Below are 23,219 nucleotides of genomic sequence, written 5' to 3' on the forward strand. Positions count from 1 at the left end.
ACCAATCTCTGCAGCTTCTCTTCAGAATCTCCCAAGAGCACAGTGTCATCAGCAAAGAGCAGCTGTGACAACTCCCACTTTGTGTGTGATTCTTTATCTTTTAACTCCACGCCTCTTGCCAAGACCCTCGCATTTACTTCTCTTACAACCCCATCTATAAATATATTAAACAACCACGGTGACATCACACATCCTTGTCTAAGGCCTACTTTTACTGGGAAATAATTTCCCTCTTTCCTACATACTCTAACTTGAGCCTCACTATACTCGTAAAAACTCTTCACTGCTTTCAGTAACCTACCTCCTACACCATACACTTGCAACATCTGCCACATTGCCCCCCTATCCACCCTGTCATACGCCTTTTCCAAATCCATAAATGCCACAAAGACCTCTTTAGCCTTATCTAAATACTGTTCACTTATATGTTTCACTGTAAACACCTGGTCCACACACCCCCTACCTTTCCTAAAGCCTCCTTGTTCATCTGCTATCCTATTCTCCGTCTTACTCTTAACTCTTTCAATTATAACTCTACCATTCACTTTACCAGGTACACTCATCAGACTTATCCCCCTATAATTTTTGCACTCTCTTTTATCCCCTTTGCCTTTATACAAAGGAACTATGCATGCTCTCTGCCAATCCCTAGGTACCTTACCCTCTTCCATACATTTATTAAATAATTGCACCAACCACTCCAAAACTATATCCCCACCTGCTTTTAACATTTCTATCTTTATCCCATCAATCCCGGCTGCCTTACCCCCTTTCATTTTACCTACTGCCTCACGAACTTCCCCCACACTCACAACTGGCTCTTCCTCACTCCTACAAGATGTTATTCCTCCTTGCCCTATACACGAAATCACAGCTTCCCTATCTTCATCAACATTTAACAATTCCTCAAAATATTCCCTCCATCTTCCCAATACCTCTAACTCTCCATTTAATAACTCTCCTCTCCTATTTTTAACTGACAAATCCATTTGTTCTCTAGGCTTTCTTAACTTGTTAATCTCACTCCAAAACTTTTTCTTATTTTCAACAAAATTTGTTGATAACATCTCACCCACTCTCTCATTTGCTCTCTTTTTACATTGCTTCACCACTCTCTTAACCTCTCTCTTTTTCTCCATATACTCTTCCCTCCTTGCATCACTTCTACTTTGTAAAAACTTCTCATATGCTAACTTTTTCTCCCTTACTACTCTCTTTACATCATCATTCCACCAATCGCTCCTCTTCCCTCCTGCACCCACTTTCCTGTAACCACATACATACCTAAATAATGTATATTGGAACTGATTTCCTCTATTCTGTTTATTACATTATACAGTACACTGCTGTATAAACATTTAAAAATACACCAGAAATGTTATAAATGGTGCAAAGAGGCCATTAAAACATTATCAAAGATGGTTGACACAAACCCACTACCATTATAGGACATATACTCCTCACTTAGCGACAAATTTGTTTACCAACATGGTCTTAGGAACGGAACTTCATCGTTAAGAGAGGAGAGGCTGTACTCTCCTACTTATTTACCTATACAGGAGGGTCCCACTTATACAGCAGTTAGGTTCTGGGCTACTGCTGTAAAACAAAAATCACTGTAAAGTGAACCATAACCTTTTTTCACTTTCAAATGCATATAAAAGCCTGATAACATGGTTTACACTATCATATATTAAATGAGCAATATAGCTAGGCCTAAAAAATGCATATATAGTACACATTACTTAAAATATTTTTATCCATAATTTATAGCGAGTGGTGAATATATTTATTGTAGGAAGTCTGAATAAATGAAGAATGGGTATACAGTGGACCCCCGGTTAACGATATTTTTTCACTCCAGAAGTATGTTCAGGTGCCAGTACTGACCGAATTTGTTCCCATAAGAAATATTGTGAAGTAGATTAGTCCATTTCAGACCCCCAAACATACACGTACAAACGCACTTACATAAATACACTTACATAATTGGTCGCATTCGGAGGTAATCGTTATGCGGGGGTCCACTGTAATTAAAAACCGCTTTATTAGCAAAACACTCTAAAGTGAAGAGCTGTAAAGCAGGGCCCTCCCATATGTGGTTAAAACTGTGTATAGAATCTGCCTCCACCACTCCTACATTGAGGTGGTGGAGGTGTGAGACTTGTGGGTAAAGTCTTTTTTTTATGCTTGTGTACAGAGCTCAGATTTATTTGGTAGAAATTGGTCAAGAATTAGATTTAGTAATGGCAATTACATATTGTTTTCTGTTAGTTTTTCACCAAATGCATTAATATTTTTTACATGTTTATTTTGTTTCTCTGGAAGGCTCATGTTTGGTAGGGATTAGTAAAGAACTTGATTTAATAATTTTGATTGTATTAAAACTAACTGATAATGAGTTTTTTTTTATGGATTAGTTTTTCACTATATATATGTTTATATTTTGTGAATTCTCTTGATATGCATGTTTGGCTAGGAAATAGAAGAGGGAGATGGAATGGGATGGCAAGTAAGGGAATGGAAGGGAGGGGAAGAAAAGGAAGAGAGAGGGGGACTCATCTGAGTTCTGTGCATTTTATCCAGTTAGCCGGACTTGAGTCCTGGAGGTGGGCAGTACAGTGCCTGCACTCTAAAGGAGGGGTTTGGGATATTTGCTGTTTAGAGGAACGTCTGACTCCATCCTATAAACACTCGCATACCTTTTATGCAAGTAGATCTGTTTGTGACTTGATAAAACCCACTGCATGGGTGAAATGTTGTCAATAAAGGATCACATTATACTGCTTAAGTATTTATATTTCCAGGAACATCTAGACTGCCATATGTGTACACCTCTCGCAAGATGATGATAGTGTGAATGATGGTGAAAGTGTTTCTTTTTCAGGTCATCCTACCACAGTGGGAGATGGCCAGCATGTTTAAAAAAAAAAAAATTAAAATAGATGAAGGATACTATGGTTCAGGAATGCATCTTTGACTATAGCATGGGGTGTCTATGGGAAAACAAGTACCAAGTTTCAGAACACTTCAGGAGCACCTTTCCTTCACTGTAAACATATTTTTTAGTGATTCTTTAACTGTATCTTGAACATGTTGTAGCCTTAAAATAAAAAACTCCATTTTTAGCGGTGAAGTAATTCGGAGGATGTCTTATCCAATGGTATCAGAGGTGAGCCTGACCAGCCATCGCATCCGTTATATGTATGACACCTTCACCAATAATTACTGGGAACCTTCAGCCAAGTTTCACAAGTATGTACTTGCTCTTAGGTATGCCTTCCATCTTGTATATTCTTAATACTTTGTATAGAAAGGACTGCAGTAAAGTAGTAATGGTTAAATTTATTATTCGAGTAGCAGTAATGAAAGATGTTTGGTACAGAACGATTCATAACTACCCCACAATTTTGAGATGAAAATTAAGATGGCATTTCAGTCCTTCCAAGATCATTATCAATCATTGTAATGATTCAGGGAAGACTGACATATTCTTTAACATTTTATCTTCAATTTGTGAGATAGTCATAATTTGTTTCAGTCGAGGCATTGTGACATCATTTACAAGCCCGACACATTCTAGATTCTTTACAATGCATGATGTATATATATGATTGCTGTCTGTCTCTGAGTGTTTAAACAAACACATTACATATGCATTATTTTTTATTTTTTTTAAATTTATTTCTTGTGAATGTTTTTGTGTTGAAGTTTGAAGTTGGTTTTTCCACAGAGGCAGTGGTGGCACCAATGTAGTCGTGGGCGCAGGATCAGAAATAAGCATGACGGCCGAGCTGCAGTGGTCGGTGATTGGGGATCACTGCATTATTGAAGATAACGTTAAAGCGAACACAGCTTTCATCATGAATAATGTCGTCATCAAGGTAGGATTCTTTTATTTTATCTTCTGAGGTTGAACACAAGCACTGTGGTGACCTAGCAACAGCTTCCTCAACCAAAATCAAAATCAAATCAAAATTTTATTTCTTTGCGTAGTACACAATGTGTAGTTTACATGCAATAAAATATTGTTAAGCACAAAGAAAGCTTCTAACATGCTTGAGCATTTCAGGCAGATTACTAATGCCTACTACTTAAACTAGACATAGGTTATGAAGTGGTAAATTTTAATTGTGTTATTACAAAAAGAGAGGGAGCAAAAATTTTACAAAATTTATTTTCTTGTAATTGCTTGCATCACCCATAATTACATTCACCTGACCTGATTGATGGAAACAAATTTAGACTACACATATTTCTGCTGTGATAACAGACATTATGGCTTCCATGTGAATACATACATCCAGGCCACTAAAAAACTAAAAGGCACAATACCTTGACTGGAACAATACACAAATGATGCCTTAAGCTTCTTTCTCCTATGATTTTACGTTTAGTAATTTATACAGGGGTCACTAACCCCTTGCTCCCGGCATTTTAGTTGCCTCTTACGACACACGTGACTTACGGAGGAAGGATTCTTCTCCACTTTCCCATGGAGATTTAACTAGTACAGTGGTCCCTCATTTATCGTCGTTAATCCGTTCCTGGAAGTGCGACGATTATCGAAATAGACGATTTTCGAATCAATTTTATCCATAAGAAATAATGTAAATACAGTACAATTAATCCATTCCTGATGCCCAGAAGTATTAAAACAAAAAAAAATTTTACATGAAATATAGATGTAGTACATAAACAATACAATGGGACATGATGAATGAATCATTAACAGCATAACACTTACCTTTATTGGCGATTCTTCTTAGTGTATGGAAGACTGGAGGAGGAGAGAGGTTGGATTAGTTACTGTTTGGAAAGGGAATCCCCTTCCATCAACACCTCAGGTACCAAGTGCTTTTCTGGGGTTATTTTTCTTCTCTGTTTCTTAATGCCACTAGGACCAGCTTGAGAGTCACTGGAGTCCTGTCTCACAAAAAAAGTGCCCATAGAGCTCTGTTTCTGGCATCTCTTTAAATTTCCCTAAAATGAGCCAAGACTCTGTCACTGTACAAGTTGCCGATATGGCTTGCAACATCCTTCTTAGGGTAATGTTTCTCCATAAATCTTTCCATCCTACCCCACATTTCACCATGCCTTATCACACTGTGTATGCCACTACGCTTCTTAAATCTCTCAAACCAACCTTTGCTGGCCTTAAATTCACAATTATCAGTACTCGTTGCAGGCAATTTCTTTACCAGATCGTCATGCAACTGCCTAGCCTTTTCACAAATAATCGACGTCATAAGACTATCTCCTGCAGAGGCATCGTAAGGGGGGGAGGCGCCCCGGGTGACACCATTTAGGGGGTGACACCATAGAGCCTCTAAAGAAGGTAACACTTATGACCAAAACAGTGCTGCACCAACATAAGAGAGGAATCCTTCATTTCTATATAGCCTATTATATATTAACAAAGTACAATTAAGCCTATACAGTGAACCCCCGGTTCACGATATTAATCCGTTCCAGAGAGCTCATCGTAAACCAAAATTATCGGAAAGCGAATCAATTTTCCCCATAAGAAATAATGGAAATCAAATTAATCCGTGCAAGACACCCAAAAGTATGAAAAAAAAACTTTTACCACATGAAATATTAAGTTTAATGCAATAGAATAATTACAATAACAACAATAACAATAAATAACAAAAGAATTGACACTTACCTTTAATGAAGATCTGGTGATGATTGATGGGATGGGAGGAGGGGAGAGTGTGGATGGTGTTAGCATTTAGAAGGGGAATCCCTCTCCATTAGGACTTGAGGTAGCAAGTCCTTTTCCGGGGTTACTTCCCTTCTTCTTTTAATGCCACTAGGACCAGGTTGAGAGTCACTGGACTTGTGTCGCACAACATATCTGTCCATAGAGGCCTGTACCTCTCGTTCCTTTATGACTTTCCTAAAGTGTTTCACAAAATTGTCAGTGTACAGGTTGCCAACACGGCTTGCAATAGCTGTCTGAGGGTGATTTTCATCCATAAAGGTTTGCACTTCAAGCCACTTGGCACATATTTCCTTAATCTTTGAAGTAGGCAACTTCTTCAATTTCTCTCTCCCCTCCTCCGAAGCAGTTTCCTCAGGTCTGGCCTCTTGCTGTTGAAGATGATCTAGCAGCTCATCAGTGGTTAGTTCTTCATTGTCCTCCTCCACCAACTCTTCCACATCCTCCCCACTAACCTCCAACCCCAAGGACTTCCCCAATGCCACAATGGATTCCTCAACTGGCATAGGCTTCTCAGGGTTAGCCTCAAACCCTTTGAAATCCCTTTTGTCTACACATTCTGGCCACAGTTTTTTCCAGGCAGAGTTCAAGGTCCTCTTAGTCACTCCCTCCCAAGCCTTACCTATAAGGTTTACACAATTGAGGATATTAAAGTGATCCTTCCAAAACTCCTTTAGAGTCAATTGAGTTTCTGAGGTCACTTCAAAGCACCTTTCAAACATAGCTTTTGTGTACAGTTTCTTGAAGTTGGAAATAACCTGCTGGTCCATGGGCTGCAGGAGAGGAGTGGTATTAGGAGGCAAAAACTTGACCTTAATGAAGCTCATGTCCCTAGAAAGTTGCTCTGCCAAGTCTGTAGGATGACCAGGGGCATTGTCTAATACCAGGAGGCACTTAAGGTCTAATTTCTTTTCATTTAGGTAATTTTTCACATTGGGGGCAAATGCATGGTGTAGCCAGTCATAGAAAAAGTCCCTAGTGACCCATGCCTTACTGTTTGCCCTCCACAGCACACACAAATTAGCCTTGAGGACATTCTTTGCCTGAACACTCTGGGAGTTTCTGAGTGATACACCAATAAAGGCTTCACTTTGCAATCACCACTAGCATTGGCACACATCAACAGAGTAAGCCTGTCTTTCATAGGCTTATGTCCTGGGAGTGCCTTTTCCTCCTGAGTAATGTAGGTCCTGCTTGGTAATTTCTTCCTAAACAGGCCTGTTTTGTCACAATTAAACACTTGTTCAGGTTTCAATCCTTCAGCCTCTATGTACTCCTTGAATTCATGCACATATTTTTCAGCCGCTTTGTGGTCTGAACTGGCAGCCTCACCATGCCTAATCACACTATGTATGCCACTACGATTCTTAAATCTTTCAAAACAACCTTTGCTGGCCTTAAATTCACTCACATCACCACTAGTTGCAGGCAATTTTTTTACCAAATCGTCATGCAACTGCCTAGCCTTTTCACAAATGATTGCTTGAGAGATGCTATCTCCTGCTATCTGTTTTTCATTTATCCACACCAATAACAGTCTCTCAACATTTTCTAACACTTGCGGTCATTGTTTCGTAATCACAGTTGCACCTTTTGCAAGAACAGCTTCCTTGATTGCCGTTTTCCTGCTCACTATATTGAGATGGTTGATTGGGGTTTACTATACAACCTGACCAGCTCCGACACACGCACTCCACTTTCGTACTTTGCAATTATCTCTTTCTTCATTTCAACAGTCATTAGCACCCTTGGTCTCGAAGGGTTGGCACTGGGAGCTTTATTGGGGCCCATGGTGACTTATTTTGCAGAAACAGGCACCAAAAACAGTGATAATATGGATAATATGGAATGTACCGAATGTATCCTTAGATGCGCGCACACTGGCTGGCTTGTAAACACTGGCACACATGGGGCAGTTCAGGCCACACGTGGACACGTCTCGTATGCATCGTATCGCATACCGGGTTTTGTATCGGGAAGCAAGGCAAATTTTTTTTGATCAAATGCATCAGCTACCAGATTTATCAGATACCGATAGCATTGGGAACCGGGGGTCCACTGTATAGGGAAAATCATTGATTTTGATGTGATAGATGATTTTGCATAACTGAAGGCAAGGAAATGTAAGATCAGATTCACTGAGATGTTACCTGTACTCAAGGGCAAATCGGAACAAGTGTTTCTCTGATATTGCAATGTTTTTCTTTATTTTTCAAGTTGTTTTGTTTTTGTTTTTGTATTGTTGAAGATGAATAAATGTAGGATCTGTTGCCTGTACTCAAAGTTGCATTTGAGTTTATGTTTCCTCAATATTACTACGATTATTTATTTTATCATTAATAAGGTTGAGAAATATTCTCCTGTTCAGTTTATGGTCCTTAAACGTTCTCATAGATAAACATTTGTCACTGGTCATGCAGTAGTGACATAACTGGAGTTTACCCCCCCATCCCCCCACCCTTGAATTTCATGGGGGTGACACCAAAGATGCTGCCCAGGGTGGCACCAGAGATTCCGTCCCAGGTGACACCAACTCTAGCGACGCCTCTGATCTCCTGCTAATTGTTTCTCGTTTATCCACACCAATAATAACTTCTCAACATCTTCAAGTACTGGTGATCTCATTTTTGTCAGCATATTTACCCCTTTTGCAACAACAGCTTCTTTGATTTCCTTTTTCTTGGCTATGATGGAAGATATGGTTGTACCGGATTTGTTATACATCCTGGCCAGTTCGGCCACACGTACGCCACTTTCATATTGTTCAATGATGTTTTTCTTAAATTCAATCGTACTTCTCACCTTATTTACCAAAGGCTTGTCACTAGGAGCTTTCTTTGGAGCCATGGTAGCTTATTTAGCACTTGCGAACACTAAAATGAATGGAATATTATGAAATATTTCGTATGAGCAAGTGAGGGGAACGTCGCTCACTGGTAAACAATGGCACACTGGCTGGGAAAGAAGGGCAAGGCGGCTCACAGCGTAAGTATGCGTCCCGGACGATTAGCGAGTCAACCAACCATTTGTGAGCCAATGTTTGGACGAAAATAACGCGACGATTTCCGACAAGGACGACTATCGAGCCGGACGATTATTGAGGGACCATTGTATTTTTTTTTTTTCAACAAGTCGGCTGTCTCCCACTTAGGCAGGGTGACCCCAAAAGAAAGAAAATTCCCAAAAAGAAAATACTTTCATCATCATTCAACACTTTCACCTCACACATATATAATCACTGTTTTTGAAGAGGTAGCCAGATACAATAGTTTAGAAGCATATATAAAGATATATAACATATCCCTCCAAACTGCCAATATCCCAAACCCCTCCTTTAAAGTGCAGGCATTGTACTTCTCATTTCCAGCACTCATGTCTGGCTATATAAAAATATCCAGTTTCCCTGAATCCCTTCAATATATATTATCCCTGTTCACACTCCAGCAGCTCATCAGGTCCCAAAAACCATTCGTCTCCATTCACTCCTATCTAACACACTCACGCACACTTGCCGGAAGTCCAAGCCCCTCGCCCACAAAACCTCCTTTACCCCCTCTCTCCAACCTTTTCTCGGACAACTCCTACCCCCTACCTTCCTTCCCCTACAGATTTATACACTCTCCATGTAATTCTACTTTGATCCATTCTCTCTAAATGACCAAACCACCTCAACAACCCCTCTTCAGCCCTGTGACTAATACTTTTATTAACTCCACACCTTCTAATTTGCACACTCTAAATTTTCTGCATAATATTTACACCACACATTGCTCTTAGACAGGACATCTTAACTGTCTCCAACCGCCTCCTTGCTGCAGCATTTACAACCCAAGCTTCACACCCATTTAAGAGAGTTGGTACCACTATACTTTCATACATTCCCTTCTTTACCTCCATAGATAACATTTTTTGTCTCCACATATACCTCAACACACCACTGACCTTTTTTCCTTCATCAGTTCTATGGTTAACCTCATCCTTCATAAACCCATCCGCTGACACGTCAACTCCCAAATATCTGAAAACATTCACTTTTCCATACTCCCTCTCTTCAATGTGATATACAATTTTTCTTTATCTAAATCATTTGATATCCTTATCACCTTACTCTTTTCTATGTTCACTTTCAAGTTTCTACCCTTACACACCCTCCCAAATTAGTCCACTAACCTTTTCAACTTTTCTTTAGAATCTCTCATAAGCAGTGTCATCAGCAAAAAGTAACTGTCAACTACCATTTTGTATTTGATTCCTCATAATTTAATCCCACCCCTCTCCCAAACACCCTAGCATTTACTTCTTTTACAACCCCATCTATAAATATATTAAACAACCATGGTGACATTACACATCCCTGTCTAAGACCTACTTTTACCGGGAAGTAGTCTCCCTCTCTTCTACACACCCTAACCTGAGCCTCACTATCCTCATAAAAACTCTTTACAGCATTTAGTAACTTACTACCTATTCCATATACAGTAGGGCCCTGCTTTTTGGCGTTTCACCTTATGGCATTCCGCTAATATGGCGATCTCAGATTATGACCATTACTTTCTATACGGTGCACCACCCGGTTTGTTTACATTCTCCATGAAGACATCTCTCTATTATGTAATAATAATCACTCTTGGGCACAATATATGTCTTATTTTATGTCAATATAAACATTTTCATTAATCCATCCATGATGTTTTCTTCAAAATCATATAAGAAACATATTACATAGCATATAAACATGCTGTTTATTTGTTATGGAGGTGTGGTTGCTGGGTGGAGGGAAAACATTATGTAGTACAGGTACCATATGACTTACGACTGAGCTTGGTTCCGACCAACCTGTCGTATGTCGAAATGGACGTAAGTCGAACTTTACTACTGAATATCAACATAACATTTTTGTAATGACTTTATTTTATTGTTTTATTTTGGTATTTCATTTTTTACTTTACTTTTTATGCTGTTAGTACTGTATTTTATACTGTAACGTTTAGGATAAACACTGTGTAAAACACAAACAGTTGTTTATTTCCCAGAAATTTGGCGTACAAAACACAGTCGTAAGTCGAGTGGTCGTATGTCGAGCAGGTCGTAAGTTGGATGGTAGCTGTATTAATAATAATCACTCTTGGGCACATTAACCCTTTGAGGGTCGACAGGTCCTCTCAGAGACTCGTTCTCAGGGTCGGCCAAATTTCCAAAAAAAAAAAAAAAATATTTTTTCTTATGAAAAATAGTTTTTTTTTTTTTTAAATATTGTAGGCTAAACAAAAATTTTTTACCATCAATACTTACCGAGATATGGAGGCGTGAAGTTGATGAAAAAGGAGGACAATGTGGCAACATCGCCGACTGCCGTCTCCCGGTATTCTTTTATTTACTTTCTTATGTACTAATTTCTATTATTTTTTAATTTTTCTTTTTCCAAGTAACTTTCATGGCCTGTGAGACAAATATGATCAGTATTTTGTAAGTTTTTTTCTTTTTCAATACTACACAATAAGGGCGTAAACACTGTTGTCATTGTTTTGTTTATAGAAAATATTTACACAAACAAACAATATGAAATGTTATTTTTTACTATTTTTTTATATTTTATATACACATATACAGTCACAGGGAATGTTTCTAGAACTTCTGCAGCCTGTGGAAGTCTTTGAAACATGGTGTCATGCACAGTGGTGTTTTACATTCCTCACACATAAAACAAGTGTCTCTGCGTTGTTGTGGGCGTTTCCTTGTATGTGCACAGACGTAACACCTCTTCTGAGCCTTTTTCTTGAAAGCAGCAGCAGGCAGTTTTACCAGGAAGTGATCACCATGCTTCAGACGAGAAGGTAGTTGTTGATAATTTGGTGGGCGGTCTATTGCAGGTGTTCTTCCTTGGTACTTGAATACTATTTGTCTGATGACAGACAAACAGAATTTGCCGTATTGTGGTTTGTTTCTGGTCCTCATCTTATACATATTATAAGCATTGAGCATGGAAATGTCCAGAAGATGGAAAAAGAGTTTTATGTACCACTTATAACTCTTGCAAACACAATCAGCAAACCCAATCTGCATGTCACATTTGTCCACTGAATGCATATTGAGGGTGTAATTAATCACAGCTGCAGGTTTTAGAATGGGTTCATTGCTCTCTCTATGCTGCCTGCCAGTGTCTGCCATTTCATTAGTGTGAACTGATGACAAGAGTGTGACATCTCGTTTGTCATGCCAACGAAATGCCATGATGTCATTGGCAGCAAGCGCCTGCACCTCACCTCTATGAGTGCCAGCGTCAAACCTGGGCATGTGTTTCCGATTTATACGCACTGTACCACACACATCTGTCATGTTCACTCGCAAAAAATCACTGAGTGAAGGGCTTGTGTACCAGTTATCGGTATATAACATATGCCCCTTACCAAAGTATGGTTTAATCATTGTTCTAACCACATCACCAGAGATACCCAATAACTTCCTGGTATTTTACAATTTATAACTTCCAGTGTACACAATAATATCCAATACCAGACCACTGTAACAATCACAAAGCACAAACAGCTTTATACCAAAGCATTTCCTCTTGCTTGGTATGTACTGCTTGAAAGAGAGTCTTCCTTTGAACAGAATCAAAGACTCGTCAATTACAAGCTTCCTGAAGGGATAAAAATATATATTGAATTTCTGTTTCAGATACACAAACACATGCCTAATCATATATATACTGTCGTTTCTGTCAGGCCTGGTTTTGCCTGAGAAGTGAAGCATATGTAACATTAGCACAAATCGATTCACTGGCATTATATCACTGAAACCTGGGGTTGCAATCAGGCGGTCTGTTGACCAGTATGATTTCACTTTGTGGCATAAGCATTATTGTGGCAAAGAAAAGATACATCTCAGCCACAGTTGTCTCCTTCCACTGGTGTAGGTGTGATTTTGGTGAAAGTATTGTGTTTGCTATGGTGTACTCGTAGTATGTGTTGCTTTTCATGACAATACTTTTGATCAGGGGTTCGTCAAGGAATAACTTGAAACATTCCAGTTCAGTGGCATTGTTCCCAAGTGTACAAGATGGCCGTATTCCACTTTGGCTGTCATCAAACTGGTGGGCATTTGGAATAAAATTGACAGCTTCCTGCCAATCCCAGGTGCGGTCTGCTGGTGGGTACTGGACAATGACAGGTGGTTGTGGTTGTGGAGGTTGTGGTTGTGGAGGCTGGTGGGGTGGGTGAGTGTTGGATGGTGGCCTTTGTTGTAGATCAGCTGAGGCAGCAGCATGGGTGGCAGTGTGAGTGGCAGCATGGCCCACTGCTGATGCCTCACGGCCATCACCACCACTACCACCACCATGCACATTTTCCATCCCAATTGCAACACTATCATCGTCATTTTCACTGTCTGTTCCTGTTGTACAGCCACGGGATGTACTCTGAGATGTACTCCTTCCCCTTGGAATAGCATATGGCACACTACCAGAGCGCATATATCGCCGTATATACTGACGCTTCACTGGGGACTATTCCACTTCACTGTCACTACTGGAACTGTTTTTAAGAGCTTGTAGTTCATAATCACTATCACTATCATCACAAATGCTCACATCTGAGTCTGGGATTTGGGAAAATAGGAGTTTCCTCTTTGATTCTGGTACAACTGAACGTGAACAAGACGGCCCAGCACCAGAGGTGGAAGGCTGAGGGTCGTCTGGGTTTTCCTCACTATTACCGATATTATGGCCATTAGTTTCAGTCAAAACCTCACCAAAACCTTGAAACTCATCTTTACTGGCACTTCCATCTGTATTAGAACTGTCACTGGGGAACAAAAGTGTCCCAATTCGCCGAAGAGTGAGGAACTTCTTACCGCGAGGCAAGGTGGACATTGTGTACTAATAAGATGGCGTTCCCACAATGCACCACTGGGTCCCAGATTTTTTTTCTACCACGCACACTGACCACACAGACCCATTCTTTCACATCTAGGCCTACCAGCCTTTTCCCACGAGATTTGACGGTGCTAGAATTTATGCGTACTAGTACATCAAAAACCCCTCCGCGTAAGCCGTACTAGTACGTCCGAAACCCTCAAAGGGTTAAATGTCTTATTTCATGTTAATATAGACATTTTCATTAATCCATCTATGATATTTTCTTCAAAATTATATAAGAAACATGTTACATACCATATAAACATTTTATGTTTATATACTATGGAGGTGTGGTAGCTGGGCGGAGGGAAAACATTACGTCACTCCCCTTAATACATAACCCTTTTGTTTACAATTCTCAGCATGAATTATTCATTACTTCTCCCTTTGTTTATGATGGCATCTAAAGGTAGTTGTTAGAAACAATTACACTCAGTGAACATGGTATGTCGATGGTAATAATATGGCTCTGGGGCACATTAAATATCATGTAACTATGTAGGTAAGTGTAGGTATGTAGCCCAGGCAGACTACATCTCTACATTATTATTATAACTGATAATTATACGTATGTGTACCTGTACCTAAGTATGCCTTCACTCAGGGCGTCATTTCATCTAAAAATGGTGTTACATGAGAATGGGAGTGTTTCTCTTTATTTATTCTACTGTATCAACATAGAGACAACTTGTACGCAATGTAAATTGATGAAAACCAGATGCATTCGTTTGGTTTGTTTACATTACGTGTGAGTGGGGTGGGGTGGGGAGAGCTGCCCTTCCTGGCTACCCATACTTCCCAACCTGACTTCATACAAATAAAACTCGCCTCTCACCCTACATTAAGACTACAAATATTTTAAGGTAATTAATGAGTGTACTGTATATGTATTTTATCGCTCTGGGAAGCTTTAATTGAATATCGTAGTATATTACGTGTTTGCCCTGGCTGGCTACCATACTTCCCAAACCTGACTTCCTACAAATAAAACTCACCTCTCACCCTACATTAAGACTACAATTTTTTTTTTTCTTCAACAAACCAGCTGTATCCCACCAAGGCAGTGTGGCCTAAAAAGAAAAATGAAAGTTTCTCTTTTTTAAATTTAGTAATTTATACAGGAGAAGGGGTTACTAGGCCCTTGCCCCCAGCATTTTAGTCGCCTCTTACAACACGCATGGCTTACAGAGGAAGAATTCTGTTCCACTTCCCCATGGAGAATTAAGACTTCAAATATTTTAACGTAATTAATGAGTGTACTGTATATGTATTTTATCGCTCTGAGGAGCTTTAATTAAATGTAGTATATTATGTGTAGGTGGGGTGGGCTGACCTGGCTGGCTACCATACATCCCAGACCTGACTTCCTACAAATTAAACTCACCTCTCACCCTGCATTAAGACTACAAATATTTTAAGGTAAGTAATGAGTGTACTGTGTCTGTATTTTATTTTTTATTGTTTTTGATGCCTAGTTCTATTGCTAACATAATATATGTTAATGTAAACTTGTTACCTGGTATTTATGTGCATTTATAAGTGGAAAAAATGGTGTTCTGCTTTCCTGCAATGTCTGCTTTCCGGCAGTAGCCTGGAACCTAACCTGCTGTATAAGTGGGGCCCTTCTGTACTTGTAACATCTGCCACATTGCTCCCCTATCCATTCTATCATATGCCTTTTCTAAATCCATAAATGCAATGAAAACTTCCCTACCTTTATCTTAATACTGTTCACGTATATGCTTCTTTTTCGGGCCACCCTGCCTTGGTGGGAATCGGCCAGTGTGTTAATAATTAAAAAAAATATATGCTTCAATGTAAACACGTGATCTACACATCCCCTACCCACTCTAAAGCCTCCTTGCTCATCCAGAATCCTACATTCTGTCTTACCTCTAATTCTTTCAATAATAACCCTACCGTACACTTTTCCTGGTATGCTCAGTAAACTTATTCCCCATAATTTTTACAGTCTCTTTTGTCCCCCTTCCCTTTATATAAAGGAACTATGCGAGCTCTCTGCCAGTCCCTAGGTACCTTCCCCTCTTTCATACATTTATTAAACAAAAATACCAACCTCTCCAACACTGTATCCAACCCCTGCTTTTAACATTTCTGTCATGATCCAGTCAGTTCCAGCTGCTTTACCCCCTTTCATTCTACGTAATGCCTTATGCACCTCTTCCACACTCACATCGTGCTCTTCTTCAAACCTAAAAGATGTTATACCTCCCTGACCAGTGCATAAAATTACCATCTCCCTTACTTCATCGACATTTAAGATTTCCCCAAAATATTCCCACCATCTACCCAATACCTCCAGCTCCCCATCTACTAACTCAACTACTCTGTTTTTAACTGACAGATCCATTCGTTCCCTAGGCTTCCTTAGCTTGTTTATCTCACTCCAATATTTTTTCTTATTTTCATCAAAATTTCTTGACAGTGCCTCTCTCACTCTATCATCTTCTCTCCTTTTGCACTCTCTCATCACTCTCTTCATCTTTCTTTTACTCTCCATATACTCTGGTCTTCTTATAACACTTCTGCTTTGTAAAACCTCTCATAAGCTACCTTTTTCTCTTTTATCACACCCTTTACTTCATCATTCCACCAATCACTTCTCTTTCCTCTGGCACCCACCCTCCTATAGCCACAAACATCTGCCCCACATTCTAATATTGCATTTTTAAAACTATTCCAGCCCTCTTCAACCCTTCCCCCCCCCCCCCACTACTCATACTTGCACTAGCCCACCTTTCTGCCAATAGTTGCTTATATCTCACCCGAACTTCCTCCTCCTTTAGTTTATACACTTTCACCTCTCTCTTACTTGTTGTTGCCACTTTCATTTTCTCCTATCTACCTCTTACTCTAACTGTAGCTACAACCAAATGATGATCTGATATATCAGTTGCCCCTCTATAAACATGTACATCCTGAAGCCTACCTATCAACCTTTTATCCACCATTTCATTACGTGCTATATCATACCTTGCATACTTATCCTCTTTTTCATAAAATATGTATTACTTATTACCAAACCTCTTTCTACACATAGCTCAATTAGCTCCCCATTTTCATTTACCCCTGGCATCCCAGATTTACCTACCACTCCCTCCACAACATTTTTACCCACTTTAGCATTGAAATCCCCAACCACAGGTACTCACACACTTGGTTCAAAACTCCCCACGCTCTCACTCAAAATTTCCCAAAATCTCTCTCTCTCTCCTCTACACTTCTTTCTTCTCCAGGTGCATAAATGCTTACTATAACCCACTTTTCACATCCAACCCTTATTTTACTCCACATAATCCTTGAATACAGTGGACCCCCGCATAACGATTACCTCCGAATGCGACCAATTATGTAAGTGTATTTATGTAAGTGCGTTTGTACGTGTATGTTTGGGGGTCTGAAATGGACTAATCTACTTCACAATATTCCTTATGGGAACAAATTCGGTCAGTACTGGCACCTGAACATACTTCTGGAGTGAAAAAATATCGTTAACCGGGGGTCCACTGTATATACATTTATATTCCCTCTTTTCCTGTCATAACTTATCCTTCAACATTATTGCTACTCCTTCTTTAGCTCTAACTCTATTTGAAACCCCTAACCTCATCCCATTTATTTCTCCCCACTGAAACTCTCCCACCCCCTTCAGCTTTGCTTCACTTAAAGCCAGGACATCCAGCTTCTTCTCATTCATAACATCTACAATCATCTCTTTCTTATCATTGGCACAACAACCACGTACATTCAAACATCCCTCTTTCACAGTTTTCTTCTTTTTCTTTTTACTAGGCTCTACAGGAAAAGGGGTTACTAGCCCATTGTTCCTGGCATTTTAGTTGACTTTTACAACACGCATGGCTTACGGATAAAGATTCTTATTCCACTTCTCCATGGATATAAAAGGAAAAACAACAAGAACGAGAACTATTAAGATACAATCAGAGAAAACTCAGATGAGTGTGTATACATAAACGTGTACATGTATGTGTAGTGTAACCTAAGTGTAAGTAGAAGTAGCAAGACGTTCCTGAAATCTTGCACATTTATGAGACGGAAAAAAGGAACCAGCAATCCTACCATCATGTAAAACAATCACAGGCTTTCATTTTACACTCACTTGGCAGGACAGTAGTACCTCCCTGGGTGGTTGCTGTCTACCAGCCTACTACAATTTAATGACTAGTATACATGTATATGCATGTATTCTTTCAGTCAACTTGGTATAAAATTGAGTACTGCAACTCAGATATCTCTCGTATAAAATAGCTAGAATTTTATTTTTGTTTACACTGAGTTTTCAGTCCATTTTACATCTTGTACATCATTTTGCATATTGTACTTATTTTTCTATTTGCTGTATAATAAATAAATAGCCTATGTTATGATTTAATTTCTTACAAGTAAATTTTTTTAGGCTGGTTGTGTCCTGGACCATTGTTTCCTAGGTGACAATGTTACACTGGAGGAGAACGTGAGGTTGGCGCCAGGTTGCATAGTGGGACCCGGTGTGATCCTAGGTCCAGACATAACAGTGGCAGCAGCAACTCGCTTGGTGGCCATACCTCCTGAAGACGAATTTGACCAACATCATGTTAGTCTAGGTGAGGAGACTAATGTACGGACGAACCTCCAGATTCACAGTGGTTATAAGAATAGAAAGGATGAACACTGCAGCAGGCCTACTGGCCTACACAAGGCAGGTCCTTCTCAATCCCAAAACCATTAACAAAAATATTTTCCCAACCCATTTTCAGTGTTACCCAAGGAATAAGCATTGATAACCCTGTTGAAGGTCCCATGAATGTAGAGTCTGTGACTAATACAATATAACAGTTTGTCTGCATAATGAATTTTGTTTCAGGTTTGAACTTATTTTGCATTTTGGAGTCTCTTTAGCCCTTAAACTGTCCAAACGTAGATCTACGTTCACATGTGTAGCACTCCGAACGTAGATCTACGGTCACATGTGTAGCGCTCCGAACGTAGATCTGCGTTCACATGTGTAGCGCTCCGAACGTAGATCTACGTTTTTTTACATTTGAAAGCATGTAAAATAAAACTTAGATCTACGTTCGAAGAGCTACGCACTTGGACAGTTTAAGGGTTAAATATTATTGTGATATACTTAATATTTACATTCACACTCATCCAGTAAGCTGGACTGAGGTAGGAAGTACAGCACCTGTGCTCTAAAGGAGGGGTTTGGGATATTTGCTGTTTAGAGTGTCATATCTGCTCTCCTCTGGCAAGACAGTAATAGTGTAAATGATGGTGAAAGAGTTTCATTTTGGGTCACCCTGCCTCAGTGGGAGACGGCCAACGCATTTCAAAAAATTTAAACATCAGAAAACGATGAGAATTTAGGGATTGCAGTGTGGGGGACAGCCATTAAGCACAATTCTGTAGTTACATTTTTATTAAGGAGTCTTGTGCCAAATCCTCAAAAAATAGATACCACTGAAAACATCTCCTATAATCCAACTTATCAACAGGTTGGCTATTATTAAGAATGCTAAATAAACATATTCTACAAATTAGGAATACTTGAAATTTGGGGCCCAATTATGCAGAAAAACTACTAAATTTGTTGCCCTCCTGATTTTTTAATTTTGTCCACTGGAATCAACTATATTACTAAAGGGTGTCTTTTACTGTTGTTGAGGTCCTTGAGTCTGTTCTAACCTTCTTGTATAACTCAAAACCCTGATATAAAGTTTGACTTCAGGCCTCTGAAGTTTGTCTGCATGTTGTAAAGTTGTTCATTCAAGGCTGACAGGTACTGAGGCCAGCAGCTAGGGTTCACCTCGACACTGCACAAACACCCACTAAAAGAGAGTTTAGCCTGGAGATTATCACGTGGTTATGAAACTATGGATTAGAGATGACACAAGAACAAAATCAATTTATTTTTTATAATAATCATGCAAGTTAACCTTATGCTATTACAGCTATCTTAGTGCTCAGTTAATAACACCAGAGGATGTAAGATTCCATACTGGGCATTAAATATAAGATCCTCAGTGGAAATAAGTCACTCTGTGTGACTTTCTTGGGTTATCCTAGGTTCTTTACACATATGCTGCTGTGTATGATAATCTGTATAACTGTATCTGTGCATACCTGAATAAACTTATTTAATCTCATTCTGGGCATTAAGCTGAAGATAAATAGGCATAGGAATGACCAAGATAGCTGCAGCTCTGCACTTCAGACAGGCAATTCTGTACCAAAACACATCTACCACATGATGTTTAAAGTTTCCCAGTAGGTATAACAACCCCAAAAAACAACTGACACCTGACTCATGGAGTTGGCGCAGCTAGCACCACCTGTCAATGCACCCTAGTAATGCCATAGTCTAACCCCTAAGCAGTCTTGCCAAAAAACATGTTACACACATGCAGTATAATGTGATCCTTTACTGACAATGTTACGCCCACACAGTAGACTTTATCAAGTCACAAACAGATCTACCTGGGTGGAAGGTACGTGAGTATTAATAGGATGAAGTCAGGTTGAGATCGCTGGGTCAGGTGGAAAAAGCTGCATGTGACGGTCTACCGAGTAGGGTTACAGAGTCTAATACCTTGGGTAGCTTGGAAGAGAGATTGGATAAGTATATGAATAGACCTTCTGCAGTGTTCCTCCATTCTTATGTTCTTATGTGGGATAGCGATGAAGAAGTTTCTTGGCGAGTGGTTCAGCTATGTTATAGAAGCCATTGTTCTGGTTGAAGTTGTTGGATATAGAGATAAGTGATGATTCCAGGATTCTTCTTTATTGAGTGTTGGTTGAAGGGCAACCGAGAGATACTTGACCTTGTTATACAAGTCGCAGAATTGAAATGAGCAAGCGGCCTCTGTCGCTCGGTTAAATTTGCTTAACCCTTTTAGGGTTGGTGCCGTACTAGTACGGCTTGCGCACCAGGGTTGGTGCCATACTAGTGCGGCTTGCATGCCAGGGTTGGTGCCGTACTAGTACGGCTTGCGTGCCAGGGTTGGTGCCGTACTAGTATGGCTTGCATGCCAGGGTTGGTGCCGTACTAGTACAGCACCAACCCTGAAAGGGTTAAGCAAATTTAACCAAGCAACAGAGGCTGCATGCTCATTTCAATTCTGTGACTGGTATAACAAGGTCAAATATCTCTCAGTTGCCCTTCAACCAACACTCAATAAAGAAGTGGGAAACAGCTGGTAGGCCTAGATGTGAGAGAATGGGTCTGTGTGGTCAGTGTGCGGGGTAGAAAAAAAATCTGGGACCCAGTGGCGCATTGTGGGAATGCCATTTTAGTAGACCTTGTTCACCATGCCTCGCAGTAAGAAACTCCTCACTCCTCAGCGAATTGGGACACTTTTGTTCCCCAGTGACAGTTCTAATACAGATGGAAGTGCTAGTGAAGATGAGTTTCAAGGTTTTGATGAGGTTGTGACCGAAACTAATGACCACAATACCGGTAATAGTAAGGAAAACCCAGACAACCCACAGCCTTCCACCTCTGGTGCTGGGCCGTCTTGTTCACATTCAGTTGTACCAGAATCAAAGAGGAAACTCCTAGTTTCCCATATCCCGGACTCAGATGTGAGCATTGGTGATGATAGTGATAGTGAATATGAACTACAAGCTCTTGAAAACATTTCCAGTAGTGATAGTGAAGTGGAATATTCTCCAGTGAAGCGTCAGTATATATGACGGTATATGCGCTCTGGTAGTGTGCCATATGCTATTCCAAGAGGAAGAAGTACATCTCGGAGTACATCCCATGGCAGTACAACAGGAACAGATAGTGAAAATGAAGATGATAGTGTTGCAGTTGGGATGGAAAATGTGCATGGTGGTATAAGTGGTGGTGCCGGCCGTGAGGCACCAGCAGTGGGCCTTGCTGCCACCCACGCTGCCACCCATGCTGCCACCCACGCTGCCACCCATGCTGCCACCCACGCCGCTGCCTCAGCTGATCTACAAGAAAGGCCATCATCCCCCACCCACCCACCCACCACACCAGCCTCCACAACCACCTGTCAGTATCCAGTACTCACCAGCAGACCGCACCTGGGATTGGCAGGAAGCTGCCAATTTTGTTCCAAATCCCCATCAGTTTGATGAAAGCCAAAGTGGAATACAGCCATCTTGTACACTTGGGAACAATGCCACTGAACTGGAATGTTTTGAGTTATTCTTTGACGAACCCCTGATGGAAATTACTGTCAGGGAAAGCAACAGATACTACAAGTACACCATGGCAAACACGATACTTTCACCAAACTCACACCTACACCAGTGGAAGGAGGCAACTGTGGCTGAGATGTATCTTTTCTTTGCCACAATAATGCTTATGCCACATGTGTATAAGCACAGTGTGAAATCATACTGGTCAACAGACTGCCTAATTGCAACCCCAGGTTTCAATGATATATTTATTATTTTTTTTTTTATTATCACACTGGCCGATTCCCACCAAGGCAGGGTGGCCCGAAAAAGAAAAACTTTCACCATCATTCACTCCATCACTGTCTTGCCAGAAGGGTGCTTTACACTACAGTTTTTAAACTGCAACATTAACACCCCTCCTTCAGAGTGCAGGCACTGTACTTCCCATCTCCAGGACTCAAGTCCGGCCTGCCGGTTTCCCTGAACCCCTTCATAAATGTTACTTTGCTCACACACCAACAGCACGTCAAGTATTAAAAACCATTTGTCTCCATTCACTCCTATCAAACACACTCACGCATGCCTGCTGGAAGTCCAAGCCCCTCGCACACAAAACCTCCTTTACCCCCTCCCTCCAACCTTTCCTAGGCCGACCCCTATCCCGCCTTCCTTCCACTACAGACTGATACACTCTTGAAGTCATTCTGTTTCGCTCCATTCTCTCTACATGTCCGAACCACCTCAACAACCCTTCCTCAGCCCTCTGGACAACAGTTTTGGTAATCCCGCATCTCCTCCTAACTTCCAAACTACGAATTCTGTGCATTATATTCACACCACACATTGCCCTCAGACATGACATCTCCACTGCCTCCAGCCTTCTCCTCGCTGCAACATTCATCACCCATGCTTCACACCCATGTAAGAGCGTTGGTAAAACTATACTCTCATACATTCCCCTCTTTGCCTCCAGGGACAAAGTTCTTTGTCTCCACAGACTCCTAAGGGCACCACTCACCCTTTTCCCCTCATCAATTCTATGATTCACCTCATCTTTCATAGACCCATCCGCTGACACGTCCACTCCCAAATATCTGAATACATTCACCTCCTCCATACTCTCTCCCTACAATCTGATATCCAATCTTTCATCACCTAATATTTTTGTTATCCTCATAACCTTACTCTTTCCTGTATTCACTTTTAATTTTCTTCTTTTGCATACCCTACCAAATTCATCCACCAATCTCTGCAACTTCTCTTCAGAATCTCCCAAGAGCACAGTGTCATCAGCAAAGAGCAACTGTGACAACTCCCACTTTATGTGTGATTCTTTATCTTATAACTCCACGCCTCTTGCCAAGACCCTCGCATTTACTTCTCTTACAACCCCATCTATAAATA

At 40.4% G+C, this 23,219-nt stretch overlaps 1 protein-coding gene across 2 annotated transcripts in view; it reads left to right on the top strand.

Annotated features, from left to right (window-relative positions):
• The window catches only part of eIF2Bepsilon (eukaryotic translation initiation factor 2B subunit epsilon), a 55,462-nt gene that overhangs the window by 12,927 nt on the left and 19,316 nt on the right, over positions 1-23,219 (top strand). For both annotated transcript variants that reach the window (XM_070098373.1, XM_070098374.1), the window contains 3 exons: positions 3,130-3,255; positions 3,734-3,884; positions 18,082-18,268. In XM_070098373.1, coding sequence (XP_069954474.1) covers positions 3,130-3,255; positions 3,734-3,884; positions 18,082-18,268 — 464 coding nt within the window. The remainder of the gene's footprint in view (positions 1-3,129; positions 3,256-3,733; positions 3,885-18,081; positions 18,269-23,219) is intronic.

The sequence above is a fragment of the Cherax quadricarinatus genome, chromosome 62, assembly GCF_038502225.1.
Source record: "Cherax quadricarinatus isolate ZL_2023a chromosome 62, ASM3850222v1, whole genome shotgun sequence".
NCBI classification, from domain to species: Eukaryota; Metazoa; Arthropoda; class Malacostraca; order Decapoda; family Parastacidae; genus Cherax; species Cherax quadricarinatus.